This window comes from Pundamilia nyererei, unplaced genomic scaffold (genome assembly GCF_000239375.1).
Source record: "Pundamilia nyererei isolate P.nyererei 1_Seehausen unplaced genomic scaffold, PunNye1.0 scaffold00007, whole genome shotgun sequence".
Taxonomy (NCBI): domain Eukaryota; kingdom Metazoa; phylum Chordata; class Actinopteri; order Cichliformes; family Cichlidae; genus Pundamilia; species Pundamilia nyererei.
In genome coordinates, this window is record NW_005187408.1 from 3740644 (window position 1) to 3767947 (window position 27304).

Consider the following 27304-nt stretch of genomic DNA (forward strand, 5'->3'; position numbering starts at 1 on the left):
TTCAGGAAAACGGTATAACATCAAACAGCAATGACAGCAGCACAGACACAAAGGGCGCACACAGACACACAGGTGTACTTTGTCATCTACATTTCTAATTGGGGCAACCTGTCCCATTGAAAAGGCAAATCTGCCCATGAGCGCTTTTTTATATTCAACTTTTCATGTCATCTCCTCTACTGTGGAGGTATTAGATATCCTCCGAGGTTCCCTTTGCACACACAGTCATCTTTTTTTCACTCACTTTCTCCCACTCAGGTTTATTTTTCTGTAGTGCTCTCTGGCCAATTGGGCTTTGTAGTCTCAAACGGCCTAATCGGGACACTGTGTGCTCTTTTGTCCAGTAAGGCATTACAGATACAGTTTTCTTGCCCATCCAAACCCCCCAAGGTAAACTTCAGAGGAGTTACTCCTATTGCATTATTCCTTAAAAATTTTCCACATATTCGTGTGTGTCTCTAAATCATAAATTACATAAGTAGATAAATTAACATTGGCGGAAATCCAGTCTAAAGGATAACATGTCTTAATTGCACAAATGGGTGTAAACTCATAAAGCAGTGTTTTATTGAAGAGACTGGGGGTGGAGGAGTGAAATACAGATCCAACATAAACAAATGCTTGGAATGATTTGTGCTCAGCAGACTCACTGACAAAGAAGTCTGGGCTCTCCTTTCATCTCCTCTCTTCTGAGTGGATTTTCTTGTTTGTGTATCCCTGTGTGTCCTCCTCTCCTCCTTTTCTTCCTTGATGCATTGAATTTAAAAATGGAACTGAGGCCATGATGTACAAAGTAGGCTAAATCAGTGGAATCACCTTTCATAATGCTGCCTTTTAGGATGTTTGTCAGGGGGAGTCAGAGGACTAAATAGGCATTTTTACAAAGAACTGACGTCTGTGCATTTTTCGCAAGAATAACACTTGAATCTCTTCTCAAGAAATTGTGCACTTTGCTGCAGCGCTCAAAGCGATTAGCCTTACCTCCTTAGTTGCTGTGCAATATCAGTACTTTGCAGTAAACATCTGTCAAGAGGAATGGTTGACGTTCCTGGCTGTTTGCTGAGTAATTTGGATCGCTCTTTATTTAGGGCATTAGACACCAGAACCACATAACACGCATCATAACATCTGCACCCATTGTTGGCATGGTTCATCACGGGTTAATGCACATCAGCTCATAGGGACACATTACTGTCCTACTTTCTGGTGCTGCAGAGTATTAACAGCAGCAATTTCATTATGTTCACCCATTATGTCTGTAAATTGGAGTGCACCTAGTGTAGTCTCCAGAAAAACTCCTGTAGTTTTTTGTGATCTCATTTAGACTGTTAGATTATTTCTTAAACATTGCCACCAGGATACGGATTGGCAAATTGCACTTAAAGGTGTTATACCTGTAAGAAGTGTTTCAACTGTTTTGTAGATAGACATTTCCAGTTTAGTTTATAGTTCAGGGCTACACCCAGATGTTCTAATCTCAGTCGTTGTAGGCGGATAGGTTCCTGTTTCTGGGAAAACAGATTCAAAAGTTTTTTAAACCACATTTTGAACGAGGTCCACATCACAATCATCATTCTGCTGCAGTTGGATCCATCACTGGAAGATGTGACGAAGATTACAGAAATATCACAAATCTATTACAAATTTATCCTTGGTTTACTTTGAATTGAATAAAGCCAGCAGCAGACACACGGTTGAAATATGCATCTCCCCCTTTTTAGGAACTGTCATCTTGCATCATTATAATTTTCTTCAGAGCGTGCAAAGTCAAAACAGAGTTTGTTTTTTAAATGATTCTGCATTTCTTCTTTGGTGGTCCTACAAGTGGAATCATATCATCCAGTCTTTATTTTACATCCTGTACAGTAAGTAATTGACACTGTGTTTCTTTCTCAGCATAAGCAAACCACAGTTCAGCCAAAAAAAGGGGAAAAAACACTTTTAAGCACACATCAGCAGGATATTTGCTTGTTTAAACAGCTTTGTTCTCATCTGGTTGAAAGACTCAAAGAGCAGTAAGCAATAAAGAGAAATAAATAGTATTGCCTAGAACATTGCCTTTGTCGATAAATTAACTAGTTAGCCTGCTGCTAAATCACTAAATTTGCTATTTTTTATTTCTTTATTAGTTGTATAGTATGCAAATATTCATACATACTGTCTCCTATCTGATGCCTGGAGCACTCAATTAGAGTGCTTCATTAATTTTTAGATGCATTAAATGGCAAAAATTGTGCTGCATATTGCTTTAGAGATGTTGGTATAAAAATACAAAGTAAAAACTGTGACAGGCATAATGGCTGACACAGAAACCACATCGTAATAATCTGGCCATAAGAAATTCGTAGTATTTATTTTCAGAAAATGGCATGAGATTTTTTTTTTTTAACAAAGCAATTAGTTTTTCCCTTTTAATGACAATGAACATAAAACAGCAGGTCTCAAAGTAATATTCTTAATGAGGACAGAAGGCTCTGATTTTATGCTGATCCTCAGCCAGCCATTCCTCTCAGTCAGCCAAGACTTAACAATTGGCACTAAAAGGGCACAGGGGCTAAGAACTATTTCTTGCTATGTCACATAAATGCACAAGTGGTATAATTGGTTTGCGCACACTGGCACAGTCTTCTGTGCTTAAGAAGTCAGAATTATTCACGCGATGCCTGTTTTCAGTCAGATTATTAACGAATAGACTATTTTCCAGTGGTTGCTTTTATTACTAACCTAATGAAATCAAGCCTTGTTTTTTGTTTTACTCTAGCACATTAATATTTTTCCCTGGAGTATGCTACCTGTCAGTTTCGCTACTATAAATGATACTATCATGTATGGAAACAGTACTTAATGCACCACTGCAGCTCAGCAATAGAGCGGGCAGGACCTACACACAGCTGTGATGGGAGTACAAGGAGGGCACCAAGACAGCACGCTGATTACAGAGCATGCACAAAGAGAGCTTTAATCTCTTGTAGAAAATGAAAACCACAACAGTAAAAACAATGAACACTGTCATTTTTGACAATTTAATTAAAATAAGTCATGAAAGCTTTGGTTTATGCACAGCGCCTGTTCGTTATTCCAGATTAATATCTTCTGTCCTTAAAGTCGGTGATTTGAGTTGTCCATAAGAGACACCAGCTGTCTGCAGTACAAAGACACAGCCGTGCATTACACTGGAGGAATATGAGGGAGGAAATAGATTGCTCCCATGGTGAGCTTTAATGAAAATCTACAGAATGTAAGGTTTAGTTATATTAAATCTCTGATTTAATGCAACGGAGAGACAAACCAGTCGATGAATCTTGAACAAAAATCTATGGGAAAATTTTATGTCACTGAATGTGGCAGTTCTTGTGACATATTCCACCCCTTCCCCCCAAAAGCCAGTCATCTGCAGAACCTAGAAGCACTAGCCAATCATCTTGGCGTCATGAAGCACTCTACATGCACAGTAGAAGTTCAACCTATGGGGCAAAAAAGCTTTTTGAACCTTATTGTGATGGAAAGTCACCAAGACTATTAATTGTTTCTTAGCAGAGTTTACTGGTGACTCTACATGGACAGCTTTTTCTCTCCCAGTTATAATGAAAACTGCCGTTATGGCTCCGTCAAGGGCTAAGAGTGGCAAGACTAGCTTTTAAGGGATGCTAAATGAACTATAAAATGAGAGCTTCAGTCTCAGGTCGACACTTTATTTTACTAAAGTTCTCTCACTGGAAACCTGAGTGATTTGACACGTTGTTGTATGTTTGATGTTTTTATATTAAAATGCCACGAGATTCTAAATTCTATAACACTAAAGGCTTGACAGCAAATCTGTTTATCTCTGTCACAGTTCCCTAATGGAACCACTCACTGAGTAGCACTTATTGTGACTTTTGTGAAACTGACACAGATCCTACACACTCTCTCTCTCTCCCATTATTCCTTTCTGTTTCTGTTTGTGCTTTCAAAAACCTCCCTTTGTCTATATAGTATTAAAAACAAAATCTAAAGCCAGACATTGTTTTAAGCTACATTTTCAAGCCCCTTAACCAAAAGCTTATTTTTCATTTGTATAGATTTAGATGGGTTATAAATTGGTGTTAGGGAATAAACAAATGCTTTCCATTGACACTTTCAAAGCTCTGGGTGGTCTTTGGCTGTCACTGTCTTTCTCTAATGATCAACATAACAGAGAGCATTTATGCATACTGGACACTTTAGTGGGTACGCCTTGCTAGGTCTATGTTGGACCTCCTTTTCCCTTCAGAACAGTCTTAATTCTTCATGGCTTCAACAAGGTACTGGAAACAGTCCCCATTTTGCTCCATGTTGATATGATAGCATCACACAAGCACTATTTTACCACATTACCTAGAAGTGCTCTATTTGATTGAGAGGCCAAAATGTTCCAAGAAAATATCCCACTCTACACCACCAGCAGCAACCTGAACCATAAATACAAGGTAGGATGGATCCATGCTTTTATTTTGTTTACGCCAAATTCTAACCCTACCATCTGAATGTTGTGGCAGAAATCAAGACTCGTCAGACCAGGCATCGTTTTTCCAGTCTTTGTCCTGCTGTGCTCTTCTGCTGCTGTAGCCCATCTACATCAAGCTTCAACCTGTTGTGTATTTTGAGATGCTCTTCTGCATACTTTGGTTGTAACAAAGGGTTTTTTGAGTTACTGTTGCCCGTCTTCTGTGGTCAGAGCCTCAGTTGTGTGCCTGATATAACCATATTAATAATAGCCGCTCTTAGTGACATCAGAAAGAGCCAAAAGTATCAAAACTTGTAGAAACTTTGGCTTCTATATGTTGATCCATTGATCAACATCCATCCATCGCATCCATCTGTATAACAGTATATATGGGAGAAAAAATAACCCTGAATTACCCAGCGGTTTTAGATGCATTGCAGATCCCCCTTAAAGAACTTGAATATATAATAAAAACGTCTGTAGTGTTTCATACAAGTTATTAACAAAAGAAGACATTGGCCATGGACATATTTGAGTTAAGCACCCATAATCTTTGTTTTTGAGTTTCATGTACAGGGGGCTCCAGAAATCATGCTTAATGAGCAATTAGAGCCAAAAAAATACTTTCATTTGGAACCACTCCTCGAACATCACACTGGATCAGCTTCTCCCATGTGGATTAGTGGTTTGTAACCTCAGACAGGGTCCAAAGAAATCTTAATACACAACCTAACACCATGACACTAGATGTTTTGAAAACTATGTTTACTTGACAACATGGGCTATTTTCTCACACCGCTTTGTATTTTGCATGTGCAATCGCGTGAGGCTGAAGGGAAGGAGAGCAATCAATGATGGACACAGGGAATGAAGTATGGAAGTTGGGAGGGAGAGAAAACAAGCAAAGGTCTGGCAGGAGTTTGGAAGAAAATGCAGCTGGTGGAAGAATGAGTCTGTCCAAGTTTTTGTATTTTTTTCCCCCCAGATCTCTGTCACCCTTTTGCTTCCAGTGCAGTCCCATCCCCCTTCAAAAGCTTAGTGTGTGTGTAAATGTGGTTCCATACATACCGCTATTCATGTTTGTATGTGTGGTTAGCAGATCTTGGTATTAAAGCTCAGTGACCCTGGAAGACAAGTAGGCCAGTACCCTCCCTCATTCATGCTCTGTCATTTATCTGTGTCTGATTGGCCCACTTTTTTCTCATTGCAGCATTTTGTTGTAGCAGAATTGTTACCTTTTCATCCCATGTATAAGAGGAACACATAAACGATGCTTTACTTACTTTAAAGCTTTTGGTAGATGGGCTAAATGGAATGGGTCTCAGTATTTTTCCTTTGTTAAAACAGAGCTTTTTTGATTTTCCTTATTTTCTGTCATGACTCTTATAATCATTAATGCTCAAGTTATAAAAATAACAACATCAATGAACGTGCAAGTGATCTTTGATCTTAAAAATGCTCTGTTGAGTTTCAGGAAGTTTTTTCAAACCCTTTCTCCCAGTGATGTCAGTGAGATAGAGAGGGCCCATTATGGTCGCCACATTGGTTGTTTTGTGAGCCAACTGTGACATCACCACAGTCCTGCCATCATTTATACAGCCACCGAGGGTGCTCCAGACTTGCCGCTGTGAGCACAGAGGCCCCACCCACCTCCTGTTGAAACCTTCTGTTTGAGAGGGGCATCCAGTCAGATGAAAGCTGGCTAATAAGGAAGGTGAAGGATATAAAAGAGCTGGTTTCAAATAGTGGATGAAGCGAGTGTCTTTGTAAAGATCCACTTTGAGTTAAATAAGGTTTATTTTGAACTGTGAGTGAAGCAAAGCTACATTATTAGAGTCTAAGAATTATTCTGGAAATGAGCGTAATAGATTTCTTTCAAATCTGTAAAGCCCATCTTTGCTCTCACAATAGCTTTAACTCATCATGTCAGAGATTCCACAAGTTGTTGTAAATATTCTTTCTGGTGAATACTGACTTGACAGCGTCACTTCCTTTCTTCGGAGTCGTCAGCTGCATTTTCTGCTTTCATGCTGTAAATCTTTTTTGTCTGCCATGTCCCAAAGGGCTTCTTTTGGATTCAGATTCTGGACTAAACTCATTGCCTTATGAAATTTATGACACCGGTGTGAGGAAAACAGTTTTCCTTTCAAGCTGTAGTGCAATTTAATATTAAAAGTAGTAATTTCAAGATGGTAAAGAAGTGAGAAGGTGATGCAACTTCTATTTAAACTCAAAACCATGATGATTGGTATTAAGGGGCTCATAATTTGCCACATAAATATTTCGCTCACCATTAATCACCACTTCCACCATCTTGTATTAATCTTATATTAATGTTTTGTTCTGCACTGTTTCCACTGAAAGTTATGAAGTGTACTTCCTATAAGAGGGCTGGGGGCATGGGGCGCACCAAATTAGGCTTTGTTAGTCAAACATGTTTGAAGAGAGTACGGGTCATCTTGTCTTAGCCGTCGGCCAACAGCTGATTTAGAGCTTTTGTAGTAAAAAGACTTTTGTTAGAGAAAAAATACTCTAATGTGAAATGTGACCTATGACACCATACTGATACTGGCTAAAAATACTTTATCCCATGCAATACATGTTTTTTTAACCATAGTGTAGTGGTTAACACATTCAGTTAACACACAAAGGACGTGTGTCTCCTCCCTGCTTCAAGACCGGCCTAAATATTTATGCCAAATCACTAATATAGATCCATCTACTGTTGCGACCCCTTAGAAATAAGAGACCAGCCAAAGGAAGCTTTTTTAAAAGCATATTTTAAAGAACATGTGTGTTATATTTAAGACGCACAATCAAATGAACCCAGCAGCATAGATCTATGCCCAACTGTAAAAATGTTTTCAGAGCAACAGCTCAACACAGAATCAAATCTGCAAAAAAACCCAACAAATTCATCTTTCCACTGTAAATGCATTCATTTATATGCAACATGCACTTTTATATAACAAATGATATTGTTGCGCTATATTTTCAAATAACTGAAGAACAGTTGAATGACATCATGATAGTGGAGTGTTTCTGAGGTCATGATTACCTTTTTGTTTTTTCTCTTTCTGCCATCTCTATAAGTCCTTGAGCCATCTTGAATTACATTATTGATAATATTGATTTTTATTTATTTATTTATTTATATTTTTTTACTGACTGTGCAGAATTGATTTGATTAATTTGGATGATGGGTCTCGTATATTTAATGATGCCTAACTTGAAAAATGAAGGCAAGGAAAACTAGCTTTAAGTGTGATACATTTTTATTAAATTTCCTGTGGTAAAGGCTCTCTGACAGTGGTATTTTTCTCTGTGTGAGTGTGTGAACATATCGTTAGTGTAAGAATTTACAGATTTACAGGCAATGAAAACAAGTCTGTTACTGTGAATATAAATATACTGAGAAATAATAAAAATGTCAAGGTAGAGGCTGAGAAATCAGCTCATTTAGGAACATATATAACATATAACGATTTAGAAAGGAAATACTTTTCATGCAACTGAAAATGGTTTCCAGCTCAAATGTCACACTGTCATTTTTAGTGATAATTAATACGCCAAATGTCCAATTTCCCAGCAGGCCTGTGTGTGGCCTTGGAAGGAAAAAAACTAGAACCTTTGAGTGTATCTGTCTCTTTGTATGTTCAGACATAAGTCTTTGAATGATTAAGATGAAAAAGTAATATCACATGGCCAACATCAAAGAGAGCCGCAGGGAAGGTTGTGCCTTCAAAGTCAAATTCATTACTCACTGCTGAACATTGATGAGTTATCATTTGATTGAGCTGCAGCATTTGGGTTTTTTTTCCCCCTTGAGTCATAACTAGATACGCACATGCACTCATCTGCGTCATCAGCCGACACAATTTTTGTTTTTTTAATAGTTTTTCTCTTCCTTTTGAGAATTTTCCAAACATTCCCTCAGATGTTCTGGTTCAATTTGCTCTCTGTAGCAGTAATAACAACAAAAATAATGATTGATAACACAGACCATGCTGGTTTAGCTGAGGTGTTTCTCTTTCGAGCACTAATGTGATTTTCCTGCCGTGTGTGTGTAATTTTTTCAGAGTGTATATGTGCTCGCCTGTGTTCTTGGCTTACTTGCTTGTGTGTAAGCCACTACTTTCCCACGTTGTGGAGTCGAGTCTCCCACAGGCATCCCTCCACGTCCCCCTCTCTCTCTTCTCCCTTTCTTTTCTTTCCCTTTCTTCTTCTCTCCTTCAGTCTCACTCCTCTCTCTCTTTCTTACCCCTCTTTCTGTTCTTCTCTGCACCTGTATTCAGTGCTTCAGCCCCAGCTGCTCCCGTCTCAGCTCTGCGCTTTTGGCTGGAGCCCATGTTGCACTTGGCATGTCCTCTGAGACCCTGGGGCCACACTTGACGTGTGAGGGCCAGACAGGCCCCCGCCCAGGGAAGGCCCCTGTGGCCAGAAGTTGAGAGCAGACGAATGAGAGGAGGCCTGTGGGCTGGAGAAAGACCTGCTGGAATTCTGGGAGTAATATGCTGACTCATTCTTAGGCCTGCTGAGCAAGACATTAAGAAAATTCAAGACAAAAAAGGGAAAAAAGGGAGGAGAATTTAAAAAAGAAGCAATGTGTAACTGTAACAGATATGTTATCTTTAATCATTTTGAAAAGAAATTCATGGGGAAAAGCTGTAATGCCAAGTGAGTCATGTTGTTACACAAAGAGGTTCATGATTGTGACATTTGTTCAGATGCTTTGGATTGAGCTGTAATGTCAACAAACCCCAGGAACCTGTAACAGAAGTCTAACTTGTGAGGGTATAAAATGTTTTTTAAACCCTAATCTGTGGCACAATCAGCCAAATATTTATACATTTTATCAAGTTTCATTGGTGAGTCGTGAAGTATTGAAGTCAAAGTTATGCCTCTCCCACTCATTTCTTGTTAACTTGAACTAATCTCTCGGAAATGTTACCAAGATGGTTGCCAAATGGCTCGAATTTCTTCTAGGAGACCTTTGTGATGCTGTAAGTAATGAACGAATGTTTTTATTGAACACTGTAAAACAATTATCAGTGTTAATCTTAATGAAGTCTTCCAGTTAGATTTTATTGTTGATTCTTAATTACATAGGCACTTGATGCAGTTTCCATCAGTTATGGTAAAATTGGAATTTCCAAAGTAATAACATCTTGGAACAAGGCAGGAGTCGATGAAGAATTTAAAAGTAAGAGCATGTTTGTCACTACGTCAAACACTTGGCCACAACTGTCCACGGTGAATTGTTTTTGACTAAGAAGGTACTTACAGTTACTCCCATGTTTCCCCAAGAGATCACCAACGTGGATGGATCCTAATATTTAATTTGGACAGGTTTTGACGCCAGTTGCTCTTCCTCACCAAACCCAACCATTTATTCGAGCTACTGGCACTAGCACAGTAACTTTTTAAAAAATGTGTCTCATCTTAAACTGGGGAACGTTTGCAAGTAAGGTGAATTTTTAATGATGACACGGTGGAGCCACTGTAATTTTTGAGATTAAATCCCTGAAAAATATCTAATCCCCAAAAGGAACTGAAATAAAAATGAACTGAACTGAACTGAACTGAGGCCATGATCCCCATATTGTGAACCCCAACTCATATTGTGTATATGGTAAATTTCAGTATGTTGTTAGCATTGTGATGTTATCATTAGCTTAGTGCTCCACTGTTGGAAGCTGCTAGCATGGCAGCTCTTTGTGTTGTTGTAATGTACGACACTAGATAATAAATTAATGATAACATAAGGCCTTGATACCTTTTCATTTAATAACGTGCATGTGTGCAGTTTGTTGAGACAGAAACTGCAAAAGTTTCCATTGCACGCTGATTTTCCTGTCCAGCATCATCAAGCTTCTTGGGTTTCCCCAAATTCCCACACGCACCCAATCAGTTATTTGGACTATGAAACCAAGTGGGATGTTGCTCTATAGAAATGTGAACACAGAAAAAAGGAAAGCTGTATATCTCTAAAGGCAGTTTCAGTTTTCTACAACTAGTCGTTGTACAAGACAAAGATGTCACTGTAGTTACTTAGTATAGATATAAAAGGTTACGAAAAAATTAAATACAGTTTGGGAACCAGACTCGAGTCAAGACCCATTTCCATAAATCTTAACTGCTGCTATCCATTTGTGTCGACCACATATGGTGTCTGTATGTCCTCATGAGTATAAGTGTAAATTGGCAGAGAAGAAAGTGAACAGCGCGGCGGATATTAAAAAAAAACGTCTCTCTTCTCTTATTAGTTTTCCCACTATTTCTCTTTCCTTGTCCTCAGTCCAGCAGACGTTCTCAGCCCTTCTCCTACTGACCCGGGAGGGGGGTATCACACACGCAGACCTCTAAATCTGCTCAGTGACAGCTCAGTCCCACTCTGTCAGGACCCAAAGAAAGAGAGAATAATCTATGTTTGGGGCAAGAAGAAAGAAGAGAGGATATATGTCCCTGCGCTTTGTTTTGCATGCCTGAGCTGAGATTCAATAGCACTGCATTTTTCAAGTGGTTGGCCAACAGGCTATTGTGTAGTAATTGACCCTGATGAAGTGGTGGGCCTTTAATTTGGAAATGGTGTAAACGGTGAGAATTGATAACTTGGCTCATTATGTTAGAGCCAGTTCTTTCCCTAGCATCTGTTTTTAAAGCGGATGTAAACCTTCGCTTAAGGTTAAGACGACATATTGATCGTTTAATGTCCTTTAATGTGCACTCCTGATCTGCCATATTTTGCACTACTAGTTTCGTGATACATCTTCTCTTCTTGCTAATGTTTTTTTGTGTTTTTTTTTTTTTAATTCCAGGTACCATTATCCTGTTCCTAAGATCTTCTATGTGCAGCTGTCTGTAGGGAGTCATGAGTTTATTGGTGAGGGACGCACTCGCCAAGCAGCCAGACACAACGCTGCCATGAAGGCCCTGCAAGCCCTCCGCAATGAACCCATCCCTGAGCGGCCACCACAGGTAAACACGCGGAAACACATAAAAACAGAAAGGTTACAATAACATTGCATATTTCCCAATGGTTAACCTGCACTTACTAAGTTCTACTGACTTCTGACTGAGTCTTATTGACTTACGGACAATTTTGGACAACCAAACTTGTGAATGTGATAACTTGAGAACAAGTTGATGGAAGATTTTTAATTCATTCCATAGATGCATCTACTGAAAGTCTCAGACAAGTTCCACTCTCAGTGACCTCGACCTCAAGGTCATAGGTCAGAGGTCATGTTTTCAGAAAATCTTCTGAATGTGATAACTCAAGAAGGAAGTCACCTAGGATTGGTAAATGGACTGGTTCTCATATAGGGCTCCTCTTCTCTGAGAATTCAGAGCGATTTTATGCAACTTGCCTCATTCACCCATTCATACAAGCACTTTTTTCTACACTTTTCCTATGTAAGTGCTTTCGAACATTCACACACCGATGCACGCTCCGGATGCATCAGAGAACAACTTGGGGTTTGTATTTTACCCAAGAATATTTGAAAATCGATACTACTGGTGCATCGAATGGAAGGCTGATGGGTAGCATCTGAACATTCTGTGATTGTCTTACCTGGATGACCGAGCATGCATCAAGACAGTTGTACTGCCAGGTACACGCACAGAAAATCATGTTAACTGTTGACATCCAGAGTCCATCCAGGACCTCATAGATTTGAAACAGATTCAGAAATTCCTCTACAAATAGTGACGTAGTTCTCAGAGTTCATATTGAAATTGTTGAAAGCGACATTGAACTTTACTTTGATTTGGTTCAGAAGTAGGATTGACTAGAGTTCAATGACTGGACAGTAGTCCTGTTGGTCTCGTCACTTTTTCTGAGAAAGTGTTTTCATTATCCAGTGTACTTTCTTTACAGTCTTTATCCTTATTCTGGGGAGTGTACACACATGGAGTTGGCTCGTACTTATATTTGGGCATGTTGAAATACACTGAAAAAGAATTGAAACTAGTGGTGTTCAGTACCATGAGTTTCCTACTAAACCGATACCAAATAAAAGCCCTGGCTGCTATTCATGATATAAATCTGATACCTGTTCTGCACAACAAGTATCACTGTCAGTATCAATGTGACGGGTATTGCTTTCACCTAGTGTAGCAGGACCTACTACAAAGGCAGTTTTGAGTACTTTAGTGGGTCTTTGAATGACTCTCTGGAGGTCTGGATGGATTTTAACATATAGATTCACAAAACCTTGCAGCTTTGAGAATCCTCAAGTTATAAATATTTCTTCTGTATCAAAGTAATCCAGTGGTAGCTGTCAGTCCATCCGATTATAGACAACTCAAGGGGAACATTCGGTTAAACTGGCAAATGTAATTTTCTAAAATGTACACAAATACAACACAAATCAACAGAATTCAGCTTTGAGAGCTTTGTACATGCTTTCCAGCACCCACGAGCACACAGTCTTGGACATCTTATGGCTGCTTTCTAAGCTTTGGCAAAGCTAATAAACACTTAGATTGTTCCTCTGTTCTTTGGAGCCTCATCTGCAGCTTTCATCCTACCCACTGTTATAAACGCCTTCATTAATTAAAGGTGGAAGGATTTTTTCTTTATTTTGATTTGGTGTTGCTTAGAGGATACCTCTAAATCATGTTTTGTAATATTTCTGCAGTTGCTAAGATGATTGCATATTCACCTTTCATCAGATTGAATCCAGATTCACCTCAGCTCTAATTACTCCAATGTATAATTTAAGCCCTGCAATCTCCATAGTTTTAGTTTGCACCTGGCACAGGGTTATTTTCTCTTCCCCTGTTTCTTTTTTCTTGTGCTTTTCTTTCTGCCTACTCCCAGTGTCATTGTACCTTTCCAGAGTTTCCCTCGGGCATAGCTGTTAACTGTTGTTATCATCTCCCACCGGAAATCAAATTACCCCATATCCTCACAGCCTGGCATCGCTGATGGTTATTCAAAACGCTTTGGCTCTTCTCACTTGCCTGCCTTGCTGTCTTGTGGCGTCGGCCTCCATAAATGAGCTCTTTGTTTGCTGCTGCTTCTGAGTCTTGATTTACAAATTGAGGAACATTCTGTCTACAGTATACGTCTTTCATTCTGTCTCTGCATGAGTCTGTGTGATCCTACATGTGTAAGTGGGCGCCCTCCGGCATAAAATGTTTCTTTTCACCACGGGCTGTCAAACCTTTATTTTGAGGAAGACCGCAGGTAAATATCAATGACACTGTAATTATACTGTTTATACACCAGTGGGGCAACAAGATATATTCCCGGGAATCATAAAACACCTGCAATTTTAATGATTAAATGCTTAAATGAATGACTATATCCCCACTAGTGAGTTTAGCTTTGAGCTAGCCTTCGTTTCTTTATACTGTGGTGGGAAATAGGTGCAGTGACCTATTAGAACATGCAAACACACAGGCCTGAACTCTCTTAGAAAAGCTTTCTTGTCATTTCTTTAAAGGCACAGTAAGTAATTTTTTTAGTTTCTTAATAGAAAAAACAGATACTATACTCATAAATATATGTTACCATATAAGTTACCTCTTTCAAAAAAATGATGCATTCTCATAAACGTACTAGCCTCGAACCATGACAGAGACTCCACTGTGACTGTAGACCTCTCTCCTGACTCCCTCCATACATATTGACAGTGATGATAGGCCTGATGACTGTTCTTTTGTCCTCCACTTTATCAGTTTCCTCACATTTTTTTAAGGAGATACTGCACAACATCCTGGAGTTGGGACAAGTGTTTGGTTAGAAGTTATTTGTTGGTGCAAAAAGACATGGGAAGAGGAAGTGTTTTTTGCATCAGGCTGCTCATAACAAATTGTTTCTTTGCTAAATTGTATGTTATGTGTAGATGCACATGCACTCATTCTTCCTTTGATTTAGGTACCAAATTAATTACACCTGAATGATCCATAGGTCAATGTTAAGCGTCTTAACAAACAAAATATTCTCTGAATAGGTCAGGTAAATTGTAAAAGCAGGTAATGTCCAAAGAAAAACTTTGAATTCGTCAAGACTGCTTTCAAAAATTACAAGAAAGCTTGGCTCCTTGAAACAAAGTTTAAAGAAATAATAGCTAGGGAAAGATTTTTGCACAGTTCTGTATATGCATGTTGCTCTGGGAAAAGTTAAAAGCTCAAGATGCAAGCTCTGTGAAACAAACAAGCTTGCCTTTAATTTTACTGAATTTCATTTTCATCCTCTGGGAGCCCCTTCTTCCTATCCTTCGATGATCCCTTTTAAAATCAGTTGACCTAAATATAAAAATGAAATGTTTTTCTTCTTTTCATTGACAATAGCTACTTCAAGGTGATTGTTAATATCTGAGAGTTCTGTATGGGTTCTTCTTATACTTATATTTATATACTATTATATAAATAGATGAATTGCTGGATTCAGAGTTAGCCCTCTATTTGTCTTTGTCACTGGAAGGTTGCCAGGTCTGCTTAGTCATTCCGGTTTGCACCCAAACTTATCGAGCAGCTTGTTAATGCAGCTTTGAGATTAATTCATGCTATTAATCAAATATATCAGTGAAACAGAAACATGTGATCATGATAAATATGAATCCAAATTAGAACTGAAATGAGAGCAGTGGGAAAAAAATGAGATGTGCTCTGAGTCACTTTCAAGTTTCTCTCATGTCCGTGTCTATACAGGGCATTAAGCACATTAGATATGTATTGTATAGTATAGCAGTGCTTATTTATTAGTTAGCCATAGTTGTGACAAATAAAAAATAAATTCCAAACAAATCATTGTCACCACCTTTTATTTTTTTAAACCTAACCAGCTCTCTAAGGTTCTCTTGAGGGAGTAAAACTGTGTCTTTAAAATGCTATTAATAATAATAATGGCATAAAAAAAGCATTAAATTGCCTTAAATTAAATTCTGATCTGTTTTAAATGTTTTTTGTTTGTGTAGACGGGGAATAAGTAGCATCATTGTGTGCTACTTATGCCCTCTCTACATATTTAGATCACGGGATGAGTGTCCATCCTTAAGGCCATGTTATTTTTTAACAGCCTTTACTCCAATCAGCAGCAAGTTAGCTTTGTTTTGTTTTCACATTAAATTTATTTCACATTTCTGTTCTGAAACTTAATTAATACTATGTAACACAACTGTTGCTGTTTCAGCCTCAAGTTTAGTCATCATTCTGTTTGAAAGGTCTAAAAAAGACTTTTTTACCTGCTTGCAGGTATAAACAATTTTCTACAGTTTCCAAGTTCTTTCTCTTATCCCTGAGTTGAGTTCTTCACACTGCTATGTCTCCAGTTGCTAGTCCCCGACCAATTGGCAAGTAGTTGCTGAAGGTTGCTGGCAATTGCTAGGCAGCAACAGCTGATTCATAAACCTGTGACCTTGTTTTTATGTTTATGATCAATATCACACTAATGTTACTGTGTGATTAATGCCAATCTAAGTGTCTTAGACCAAAATAGAATATGGCGTATATCTCAGCATAAGTTAGTCACACATGCCTCTTACCATCTGTATGTCTTTAACCCAGTGGGGTAGGTGCAGTAGGACTCCTTCCTGTGAATTTTAAGAGACCTCACAGTGTTAGTCATGTGCCATCAGGTCATGTACTGAGGCAGGAAAAGGAAAGGAGTCCAAAGGGAAAGACTGCAGTCATTCTGAGTTAATCAGACAAAAAGTGAGGCGGCTACATTCATCAACAGATAGCACCAAAAAGCCCCTTGTTGTGTGCCTGGTGACGTGATATCTGTGTTGCAAACTAGGTTTTATCATCAGCAGAGGATACTGTGATGACAAATTGAAAGATTTCAATTCAAACATTAACGGGAACGAATTTAAGAATTACTGTAAGTTGCTCTTATCACTAGCTTCGTAATTTCAACCGTAAGTTCAACCCAGAGCCGTCATATGTTAAGTCCAGAATTGCTTCATAGGTTAATTAGTTTTTGCTTTTGTGGGAGACAGAAAATAGTTTTAATTTTTAACGGTGAAATGTCATCGAGCCTGTCTCTTAGATATAAATGTGTGATTCTCCCCGTGAGCGCTGATCCTTTGATCTTAAGCTTTTCTTGTTCTCTAGTTTGTTTTAAGGAGGACACAGTTTACGATGTTCACAAATTATAACTGATAATTTAAGCTGGAACAGTTTTTCACTATAAAAATTTCAAACTTAATAGAAAATCAATTTAAGAGGCCTTCCAGTGCAGACAGAGGACCACCAGTCGTGTCCATGTAACCAAGTTTTTAATTCCATATCAGATAAGGATTGTCTCCAGAATACAGACAAGCTTCTCGTTGTGGCAGGTTGGCCGACGTCCACACTGCTGGTGTGCAGTTCAGTATTGTCCATGTTTGATGACATGTCAAACATTGAGTCACTGTTCATTGGAAATTGTGAAAAAAAAAAATATATATATTCGTTATCATTTTACCATTGTATCAAATGACAGACCTTTGTTAAACATTTCCCTCTTTCGAATCTTGTATTTGTTTTCCAGAATCCAGAGGAAAAGGGGGAGACGGAGGAAGGCGCTGATGCCAGTAAATCAGAGATCAGCCTGGTCTATGAAATTGCCCTCAAGAGGAACTTGTCTGTTAATTTTGAGGTGAGAACAATATGAGAAATACCCACAAGGATATGTTCGTGCAATGTTATTATTATTGGTACCAAGGGGAATTGCAAGTTATGATCTTCCTTGAAGTAATTACAGAAGGAATGCAGAATGAAGATAAACTGTGCAGTGAGATGATGTGTAAATAGTCGTGGTGTCCGGGGTTTGTGTAATGTCAAAATGTGGGAAGTGTTTCTAAAATTGTTTTCATCAGTAGCCGTGTGAAAAGATAACATGCTGGAATTTGACGGAGTCACGGTGGGAATCCTTCATTAATAATGCATTTTTTTATTATTATAAGGACGGACGTTTCCTTTACTTATGCGTCAGTGAGCTCTGTTATCTTAGTGAGACACATTACATATGAGAGTGTGTTTCAGTGCGGTTATGGAATTGATTAAGCATGTGGGAATGGATTCAGTGGTGTGGTGTTGTGACTGGTGACTCAGCTTAGCTGGTGCTAATCGAGTACAAACCCCTAAAAGACACTTTACTTTATTAAATCACATTTCAATCTAGACACCCATCCCTGCCCAGAAGGCAAAACGGTTACACAGCACAAGACTGCAGAGCTTTGTTCCATTATTTGAGTGCTGCGCTCTCTGAGTAGGCTTTATTTGTACAAACTTACTGTTAAATTTAACTATGATGACAAAATCACACCATTCAAAACTCTGCCTCTTAACTCATTTGTTTTATGCTTAACTAACTTAAATTCGGTTCCTGAGTCAAGCTCATTGTACTGACTTTACATTGTATCTGATTGTTAATAGACTCATTTAATAAGGCTTTAAAACCAGGCTTATTTATGAATGAACTTTACTTACTAGCATCATCTGCTAAACCAAGCTTCAATATGTTATCAGAATTCTGCCTTTTGCCATTAAAACAGGGATTACATGTGTTTCTGAAAACCTGAGCAAAGGCACTTGGTAATTCTGTGCATTTGGCTCACTTTTGGTTTTACAGTTAAGGATGTGTAATCATTGTATTCAGGGATTTTCGTTTTTGTGAAGTACATTGTCTGTCATGTCTAATGCCACCTCAGGATGGGCTTTCTTGGCATACAATAGTTTCTGTTTCTTAATCACGGCTGCTTCTGGGAAAAGCTTTTTGCATCAGCTGGTAAAACCCGACATCCAAAACTTAAAACATTGTTCCCCTCACATGGTCCACTGGATATGACCAGGATTAAGTTCCTTACTAGCTTTGCCTGACAAGATTCCTTTGGATTCTACAGGGAATCCTACCACATCTTTTCTGACCATTAGAGTCACAACACAACTTTTTTTTTTTAGTCCATGAAATCTAGTGTGTCCTTGTATGACCCTCTGGCTCAGTGCTCCCTGGCTTTCGCCATATCTCAGCTGACTCGTCCAATATTCTCTCCCTCATCGCTCCCCACTTCTTCTTCTGCACTCAGCAAGGTGCCAAAAACAAGAGAGGCTCAGTTTACAATGTGTGCCCCCTCCCTTCCTCCACAGAGTTCCTCCCTTCCACCTCTCTTACATCAGTCCCAAAATTACAGAGGGCAGTTCCTCACAGACACTAGGGGATGTGAAGATGGGCTGAGAGGAAATGAACTGTAAGGAGAGGAAGGGAGGTAAAATCTTCTCACTGTGTTTACTTTGCTTGTTAATAAGAGTTTACACAACAGTGGAAAAATTATCTGCAAAGCTATCCAATCCTCCCTTTTTCCTTCCACCTTTCAACTTCTTTGTTAACAAAATGTATTTACTCACTAGGGTATGGAATGGCTACCCTGTGAGTCCTACCTTGCGTTGAACCAGAGGAATTACACTTACCTTCCTGGAACTGCTATTAATAATTTCATCCAGCTAAGTCTGGATTGACATGATTCATTATCTGTTATGTCTTTGTCACTGGCAGCAGTCATTTCACTTTCATTTTCAGTCCCTCCAAACTGGAGGCTGAGAGCAGCAGTTTTTAAAAGAAGAACATAGCCACATTCCTCCGAGCGGTCTCTCCTCTGCTCACTGTCAGTCTGGAGACAGACTGTTCATTACTGCTGTCTGATGAGCAGTAAATCAGTAAATATTCTCCATGTGCTTTCTCTCACAACACTTATTCTCTTTCACCATCTCCCTACATTTCTGTCAACAGTTCATTTTCTTTGACTATTTCACAAGTTACGAGTTGTGTGCGCTTTTTGACAGCAGCGTTTAGCTTGGTTTGTTTGGTCTACCCTCTACTGTAAAAGGATATCATTATTTAAATCAGAGGGATCAGGTTCATTTTTTTTCTGCGCTACATCAAGCAAATGTTGAAGTGTCAGATGGCAACAAACAGTAATCAACAAATTATTTATTTTTAAATAAATGAATAATAAATAATTGGCAAAGCATGTGATTACATATAACAAGGCATTTGAATCAAGCGGCAACCTCTAGGGATTAAACATTAATGCAGAAATACAAAACTTTTCAGTCCCTCCAGTGGCCTCCTGATAGCTACCCCCCACCCCTCCCATCACAGACTCCCATTTGTCTTTGGTAATTCAATGTTGAACGCCTTTGTTTTATTTTCAGCCATGAAAATAAAACAAAGACAAATGGCCACACACATTTAAAAAAGAAGAAGAAAAAACTACTTTAAAAAAGGGAAATCAAAGAAATAAGTAAATGAAGGGAAAAAAGAAACATCCGTCCATCAATTTTCTTAACTGCTTATCCAGTTGCTGGAGCTGCCATTTGGCGATGAATGGAAAGAGGACTGAAAAGAAAACCCAGATACAGTTAATCGAGTTGAATCACTTTACAATAGAGTTACCTTCTATTTGTGTCACTTACATGTGAGAATTAAATTATCCTGAAGCACTTGAACCCCATTTTCCTTATAAAAAGACAATCATATTCTCACTAGTTTACATTTTTCGGTAACACACTGATGAAGTGTCACTAAGTAAAAGGATAAACTACTAATGAAATTGTGAATGTAACCCAATTATTTAAGAATTACACAATAAGATATCACACTCAGTACTTTGTTTGAGAAACAAAAATAGAGAGCACTTTTTGATGGATCTCCCCTCATTAAGAAGTAATTTGTTAAACTGCCGCTAAATTAAACGATTGTTCCACTGACAAGTTGACTTGAACCGGCAATTTTCTTCAGAGTAGTCACTGGTGGCAAGACTGTTAGCGTTTGATCTGTTAAGATTGACGGCAGTCTTTCTGGACGTGGAACTCCATAAACCAACATACTAGATAATAATTAAAGATAAAACTAAAGAAAAATTACAAGCACAGAGATTGAAATCTATCCTCTCCCTCTCCTTGCATAACATACATTTCTCTTTCCCTCATAGCTTTCATTTCTCTTGAGCAGATTCACTTTAATCCCCACTCTTAGATGCAGTATGTTCTCGCTCTGCCAGTATGCTGTGGTTGGAGATCAAGTGTGAATTACTGAATTACTTGTTTTTATGGATTTCATTTTGCACACTTAGTCCATTAAATTCCAACTAAGTTGACAAAGTTTAGCTTTATGTCTTTCCTCTTTACTGAATCTTCTTTGATGCACACCCTCGTCTAACACACATAGATGCGTCCCACATAAAACAGTAATGGTCATCTCTCATGTGAATGCCTTTCACAGAAACCATGTTTTCACATCAGCTCATCCCTGCCCTTACTGTTGCATGAAATTACCCGTGAGTCACTGTTAGCGAGTGTCTGCTTTCCCATCCCTCTGCAGCGATGAGGGTCGTTGCCACCCTGAGAGCCAGTTGGCTCATTTAATCCCCCCGTCAGGCAATATCAAACAGATGTCAGCATCAAAGAGGAACCAATCTATAAATCACGGCTTGTGTGTTGGATCGGAGGCTCCTTTTCCAAGGAGGACACAAGAGAAGAGGGTCCGAGCCAAGAACCACCCATCTTACAAGAATCAGCTTCCCTCAGGGCTTGTCCATCCACCACTCATCACAAAAGAGCCTTTCTTCCCTTTACCAGTCCCTACTATTGTCCTACCCTGCTCCCATAGCCTCCTCTTCTAGAGTACCTGAGTTCTCGCATGCTCAAATCCTCAGACTGCTCAGGGTATTAATGTCTCCACGCGGAGCTGGAGACATGATTGAATAAGAACAAATAAAGAGACAAGAATAGATGGGATTTTTAAAAAAAATTCAACATTGAATTACCAAAGGTTTCCTGTATACAATCTGATCCTTGTCATTAGGTGGCAGACGGGTGTGTTTGTCTATTTGTTTGCATGTATGTGTGTCTGACTGTGCGTGTAAATGAATGGAAGTGCTGAAATCCCATCGGTGTGGCGCAGATCCCGTGTCGTCTGCCAGGAGACTGACTGCAGCTTGTCTGCCGCCATCGTGTGCCAAGAGTAGGTGACATTGAATGCGTAGATATATACGCATTGTCTCATACTTTTTGTTGACTTGCCATATGTCCATGTAGGCCACATTTGATCTCGTTCTTCCCATTGGTGACTTTATGTTTTCAATTTAAACAGCACAGATGAATTATAAGCAAGTGGAACACTTCTGGAGGGCTCATGCTCCGGTATTTGTGTGAGTCTGTCACTCTGAAAAACCCACAAAAACACCTTCCTGAATGACAAAGAGGATGAATGTAGTTGCAGAACATTGACTTTTCTCTGTTAATTAATGTAACTGCTGTACACATTCAAAACAAGAAATAGTAGATTTCTCACCAAGAGTTAGATGTAAAGATCAATGCCCCTGTAAGATGTGTAAATGCTAAATGGACTAGTTCTATCTGCTTTTTCTACTGCTCTACCTCCTGAGCTACAGTCATCCCCAAAGAAGAGTGAAACATTTAACTTGGCTCTGTCCAATAGTGACAAATTCTGCCTGCCAAAAACAGCTCATTAATTAATTGATGTCATACCTAATTTAATCAGTATGAAAACCAAAATATTGTCTCTTTCTTTTAAGTTTTCTGTTTATGGAGATTATGTGCCAGAACATTTCTTGACTGAGTCTCTGCTTATTCACTAAATGTTAAAGACTTGATGTTCGGTGTGATTAACAAGGAGACACAGAAGGTTTGAGTGACAATAGAACCGAGAAGAGGTTAAAAGGTTTCCTGTCTTGCACATCTGATTATTTGTTACAACAGCATCAAAGACTTGTCTTTTACATATAGGTCCTTAGGTATTTGTAAAAATATGCTAAAGGTGAATTGACAGTCACTTTTGAGCCCTGTTCCCTTGTTTAATCATGTCATACTAACCAGATAAAAAGTCATTATTGAACTTGCATTTGGTAACTGTTAAAGATAAACCTTCAATAATAAAACTCTACGAGTGACAAGTCCCCAATCTGGTACTTCTGAAAAACAAGCACTGACCATCTTGGCAACACCCAAAGATCTGAAAGACTGCAGAAGACAACTTAAGGAGATGATTGCAGAATATTTTCAGTGTTTATAAAAACCCCTTGACCACATCTAGCCAAGTTAAGAACACTGTTGAGGAGGCAAGCTTATCGTTGTCAAAGTGGATGAGTAAATAAATGGATAATGGCCCAAGAGTTTCTCAGGGCAAAGAAATAGGATATTCTTGAATTGACCGAGTCAGCCACCGGATGTCAACCCAAGATTTATATTTAATTTGTATTTAATACTTTAATACCTGATTTATATTTAATACTTTTTAGTTATTAAATGCAAAACTGAAGACAAAGAGACCCACAAACAAGACACAAGTGAAGATGGCTACAATAAAGGCCTAGCAGACCGTTGCAAAAGAGGAAACAGCATTAGGTGATGTCAAAGGGCTCCAGACTTCAGACGTTAAGTCATAGATTTTACAGTAATTTAGGGCTTTTAATGGTGTCGTTGAAATTCTCTCTTTCTAAGGTAAAGTGACTATAGAGCATGCAGTACATCTTTTATTACTTTAAAAATATGAATTGGGTGCACAAGTTTATTTATTTATTTTGGATTTTCCGTAATCCACACAGGGTCAGAAGTAGACATACATAGTCAGATATGTACCCGCCCCCAGTAAGTTTTGGTTAAATGTCACTTAGCAAGTTGGACCTTGACTAGATACTTTTAGTAACCATCAACAAGCTTCTGGCATAGTTCTGTCTGGACATTTGACGACTCTTCTTGGCAGAATTGGCAGAGTTCATTTAAATTGGTTTAGTTTCCTGGCACGTGCCCTGCTTTGAAGCATAGTCCACAAACTTTCAAAAGGGTTGAGGTCGAGGCTGGAACGCCGTTAGAGAAGCTCAATTTTAGCCATCTTTATCCATTCCAAAACCAGTTTTGATGTGGGTTTGGGATCGTTGCAGGAACAGCTATCTAGTTAATTTGATTTGAGGTGAAGTTGAAGAATTTGAGGTTGTCCTTTTCTTGATTATTCCATCCACTTTTTTGCAATATACCAATACAAGTGGCAACAAAACAGCCCTGGAGCATGATGGTTCCACTACCATTCTTGCCAGCTGGTACATTGTTCTTAAATTTTGAAAGCGTCACCTTTACTCCTCCAAACATCCTCTTGTCATTGTGGTCAAATCTACTGCCATCATAGCTCAGTCTTTGTCTCGTCTGACTATAAAACCTTTCATCCAGACCTTTGCAAAGTGGTGACACATCTGAATAACTTGTATTTATGTTTTTGTTTTTTTTTTAATTTATGATGATCTTGGAATCTGCAGTTGTTTAGAAAATGGCTCCCAACTTGTATAAATCTCCAGTTCTCAGAACTACTGAGTTGCCTGGACTTTCCCATTGTTCTAAGCATTGGTCAATCTGAGTGCTGTACAACAACTTCTTTTTATGTGGAAAGAAGAAAAGCTACCAGTTGTAGTCAATCATGATCACAAACAGTAAGTTAGTAGGGCTTAGCCTTGTTAAAAGATTTAATAAGTGGATTTGTATTTTTACTCGGTTGTATATCGCATTTGTATTCTATTTTTATCCTATTGTATATACTATTTTATTTTATTCTACTCTAGTCTGTACAGTTTTGCACAGTATCTTATTCTTATTGTATTCCTGTGTTCTCTAATTTTTGGTATATAACTTTGCACTGTCCACTTTCTGCTGTGACAAAACAAATTTCCCACGTGTGGGACTAATAAAGATTATCTTATCTCATCTTATCTTATTTAAGTGAGTGTATGCATATGTTTATGTTTATTAGAGAAATAACTTTAGCAACCAATTCTTCTTTTTTAATGTCATTAAAGATGTGTTCCATCCTAGAAAAAGAACTTTTTCGATAAGGCCAGAATTACTGTGACATTCACATCCAGGATCAGTATATGTGAAGTTCTGTATAAAATGGCTGTAATTCCTTTATGCAGTACTTTTGTTAAGTCTCCTGAAGTAAGGCTGAAAGTCAGTCACATGTTGATTGTTTGATTCAAAATCTATTGCAAAAATGTTATTATCTAGATATTTATGGCCCTAAATACACATTTCACTGTTAATCCATTTCTATTTCCTCAAAGTGACATAATCTTAGCTGAGTGCGGCCGGTGATGTGCGACGTCATCGTCAGCACTATGCCTTAAAAAACTAAATCTGACTCGGGATGCTTCCAGTCCCACTGAATGTTGTAACATACAAGAAGCTGCCATGTTACATTTCCCTTTTCTGGTGATGAGCAAGACCAGAGTTAGATCCCTTGGGTGGGAGTAAGTTTGCCTGATGTCTTGGACAGCTAGTGCTTCAAGGCTTCACTACAGCGCACATGCTAACCTACTGTATACTTGAATTCCTTGTGCAGGACTGCCCACAGGCTGACAGGTTAACAGTGATGGGAAACATGGGGGCCAGTGTATCCTCTGTTAAGAAAATGTTGGAGTCAGTTGAGTAGGAAGAGAAAAGAAGTGATCATGTATGTGATAAAAGGTGTTAGTTGCATTAAAACTATGCGTGTCTGCTCTGAGTTTTCTGTTTTACTTGTGGCCATAGTTGTATGTGTGGTATCTGTCTAAACATTCACTAACTGATTTCTATTTGTTTAGTTTTCATGCACAGGACTTGCCTTGTCACTTGAGTTTAATTGAACTAAAATCTTTGTTTTTTTGGGTGTCGTGTAGATTGAAGAGGGGGTATGGACACATTATCCTTTGTTTCCCCAAAAGTCTGGTATTAGTCTGTGTTGATGTGTGAAGTATTTGAGGAATGCTCTAGGTTCCGCTTATCAGTTTAATCTGTTTTATCGGTCACTGAGTTCAAATCAACTGTTGCTAGATTACATCTGATTACTACAATTTGTGCTGTCTGCACCGCAAATTAAGCTCAAAAGAAGAAAATCAGGAGAGAGCGTGGGAGGGGGCTGAAAAAATCCAAAGCAGCACACAGCTGCTGCAGCAAAAAAACCAAAAAAAGCAGGGAAAGCAAGGGAGAAAGCCATCGAGCTAGGAACCGATCCACGTTCACCGAACATGTAGAGCTGGACTCAGTAAGTGTGTGAAACTTAATTCTTCCTCCAGCATGTTTTCCTATATAAGAACCCCACCTGCTACACACACATCCACACACTCGCACACTGTGGTTGGACTTGAAGTAGATGTGATTGCAGAAGCATGACCTAACGCCAGCCGGTGTTTGTTTTAGGTCTCCCAGGTGACCAGAGGCTAGAGGAAGGAAACTGAGCCTTCATCACTAGAGACTGTCATCTAGGAACATGTTACTTTTCATATGTGTGTTTGTGCGTCAGTGTTGTTCAGTTTGGAGTGTTTTGTATATGGATAACACACCCACATGTGGGTGGGTAGCAGTGTGTGACCATTGAGAGCAGATGTTTTGGACCACCTGGTGTAGTTGCTCACAGAGAGCTTTGCACACACTCCTTTATACATATTCCACACAGGAGAAAAAACCCACACATATATAAATTCAGATTTTGTATTATCATTTTTACTTAATTTCTCTTTTATGAAAAAAAACCCCTCCCATCTGTGTTTCTCCAAAAACCTTTCCAGGTGTTGAAGGAGAGTGGGCCCCCACACATGAAAAGCTTCCTGACCCGTGTCACCGTGGGGGAGTTCTCTGCCGAGGGTGAGGGCAACAGCAAGAAGCTGTCCAAGAAACGTGCCGCTCTGTCCATCCTGCAGGACCTGAAGAAGCTTCCCTCCATACCCACTGTGGAAAAACCCAAGACACACTACAAGAAACGAACCAAGACCATCCTCAAGGTACTTTAATAAAGTGAACCAACACACACACACCTGCTTTTAGGGATGCACGGCAGAATAAATGATTATGGTTATTACAAGAGATCATCACTGGCTTTTTTTCCTTGTAGACAGGACCAGATTATGGACAGGGCATGAACCCGATCAGCCGTCTAGCCCAGATCCAGCAGGCCAAAAAGGAGAAGGAGCCCGAGTACCTGCTGCTCTCAGAGAGAGGGATGCCCCGACGTCGGGAGTTCATCATGCAGGTACATTCCTGGTCACAGAATATGCTACTACAAGAAAAGACATTCCCAACTATATGATGTCCTGCAAATACTAGACCACTTTCTCATATTAAAGTAGGAATTAACAGCAGACCATACACAAAGAACACATTGTACTCATCAAACACACCTTGTCTCAGTCAACTAAGTCCACTTTCCAATTTGCGCTTCTGAATGTTAGATGTTTAGCAAATTAGGCTTTTATTTTTAATGATGTCACTGTTTTATCCTTCTAACAAAACCCTGGCTTGATAAGAGTGATTGAACAGCTGATTGAAATATCGACGACTAATTGTAGTTTTGAATGCTGCATGCGTGTGAGCAGGAGGTGGTGTGATCGTTGTATAGAATCATTTTTAGCTGCAAATTTTTGCCATTTGACAGTTAACTGAGTTTTGAATATAATCAGTTTATTGGCGTGTTTTTGGATGATATTACTGACCCACATATACAAATGTTTTAGACTTTGCTATCTCTGATTATTATTGCATATTTTCAGAAGTATTTCATTCACCTGCCAAAACAAAAAGGAAAGTAAAAAGTACACATTACCAGTACTGTTGTCATGTGATGAAATGATGGACAATTATCGATTGAGCACCTTGGAGAAATAGTGAAAACGTAAAGATGGCTGAAAGAACCTGCTGTAGATCTGAGAGAAATCATAGAAAAGTCAACTATAAATTGACTTTAAAATCTTTAAGAACTAAAAGAAATACACAAAATGGAAATATTTGTTGTTGCTCCAAAAAGAGACAGAGACAGAAAATATATTCATACTTATAATCTCTTTCTCTCAAACACAGTGAGCA

General features: G+C 38.8%; 1 protein-coding gene across 1 annotated transcript in view; it reads left to right on the top strand.

Annotated features, from left to right (window-relative positions):
* Positions 1 to 27304, top strand: part of stau2 (staufen double-stranded RNA binding protein 2) — a 101117-nt gene that overhangs the window by 10647 nt on the left and 63166 nt on the right. The window contains exons 6-9 of the mRNA XM_005722563.2: positions 11284 to 11443; positions 16953 to 17060; positions 26014 to 26226; positions 26337 to 26474. Of these exons, the coding sequence (XP_005722620.1) occupies positions 11284 to 11443; positions 16953 to 17060; positions 26014 to 26226; positions 26337 to 26474 (619 nt within the window). The remainder of the gene's footprint in view (positions 1 to 11283; positions 11444 to 16952; positions 17061 to 26013; positions 26227 to 26336; positions 26475 to 27304) is intronic.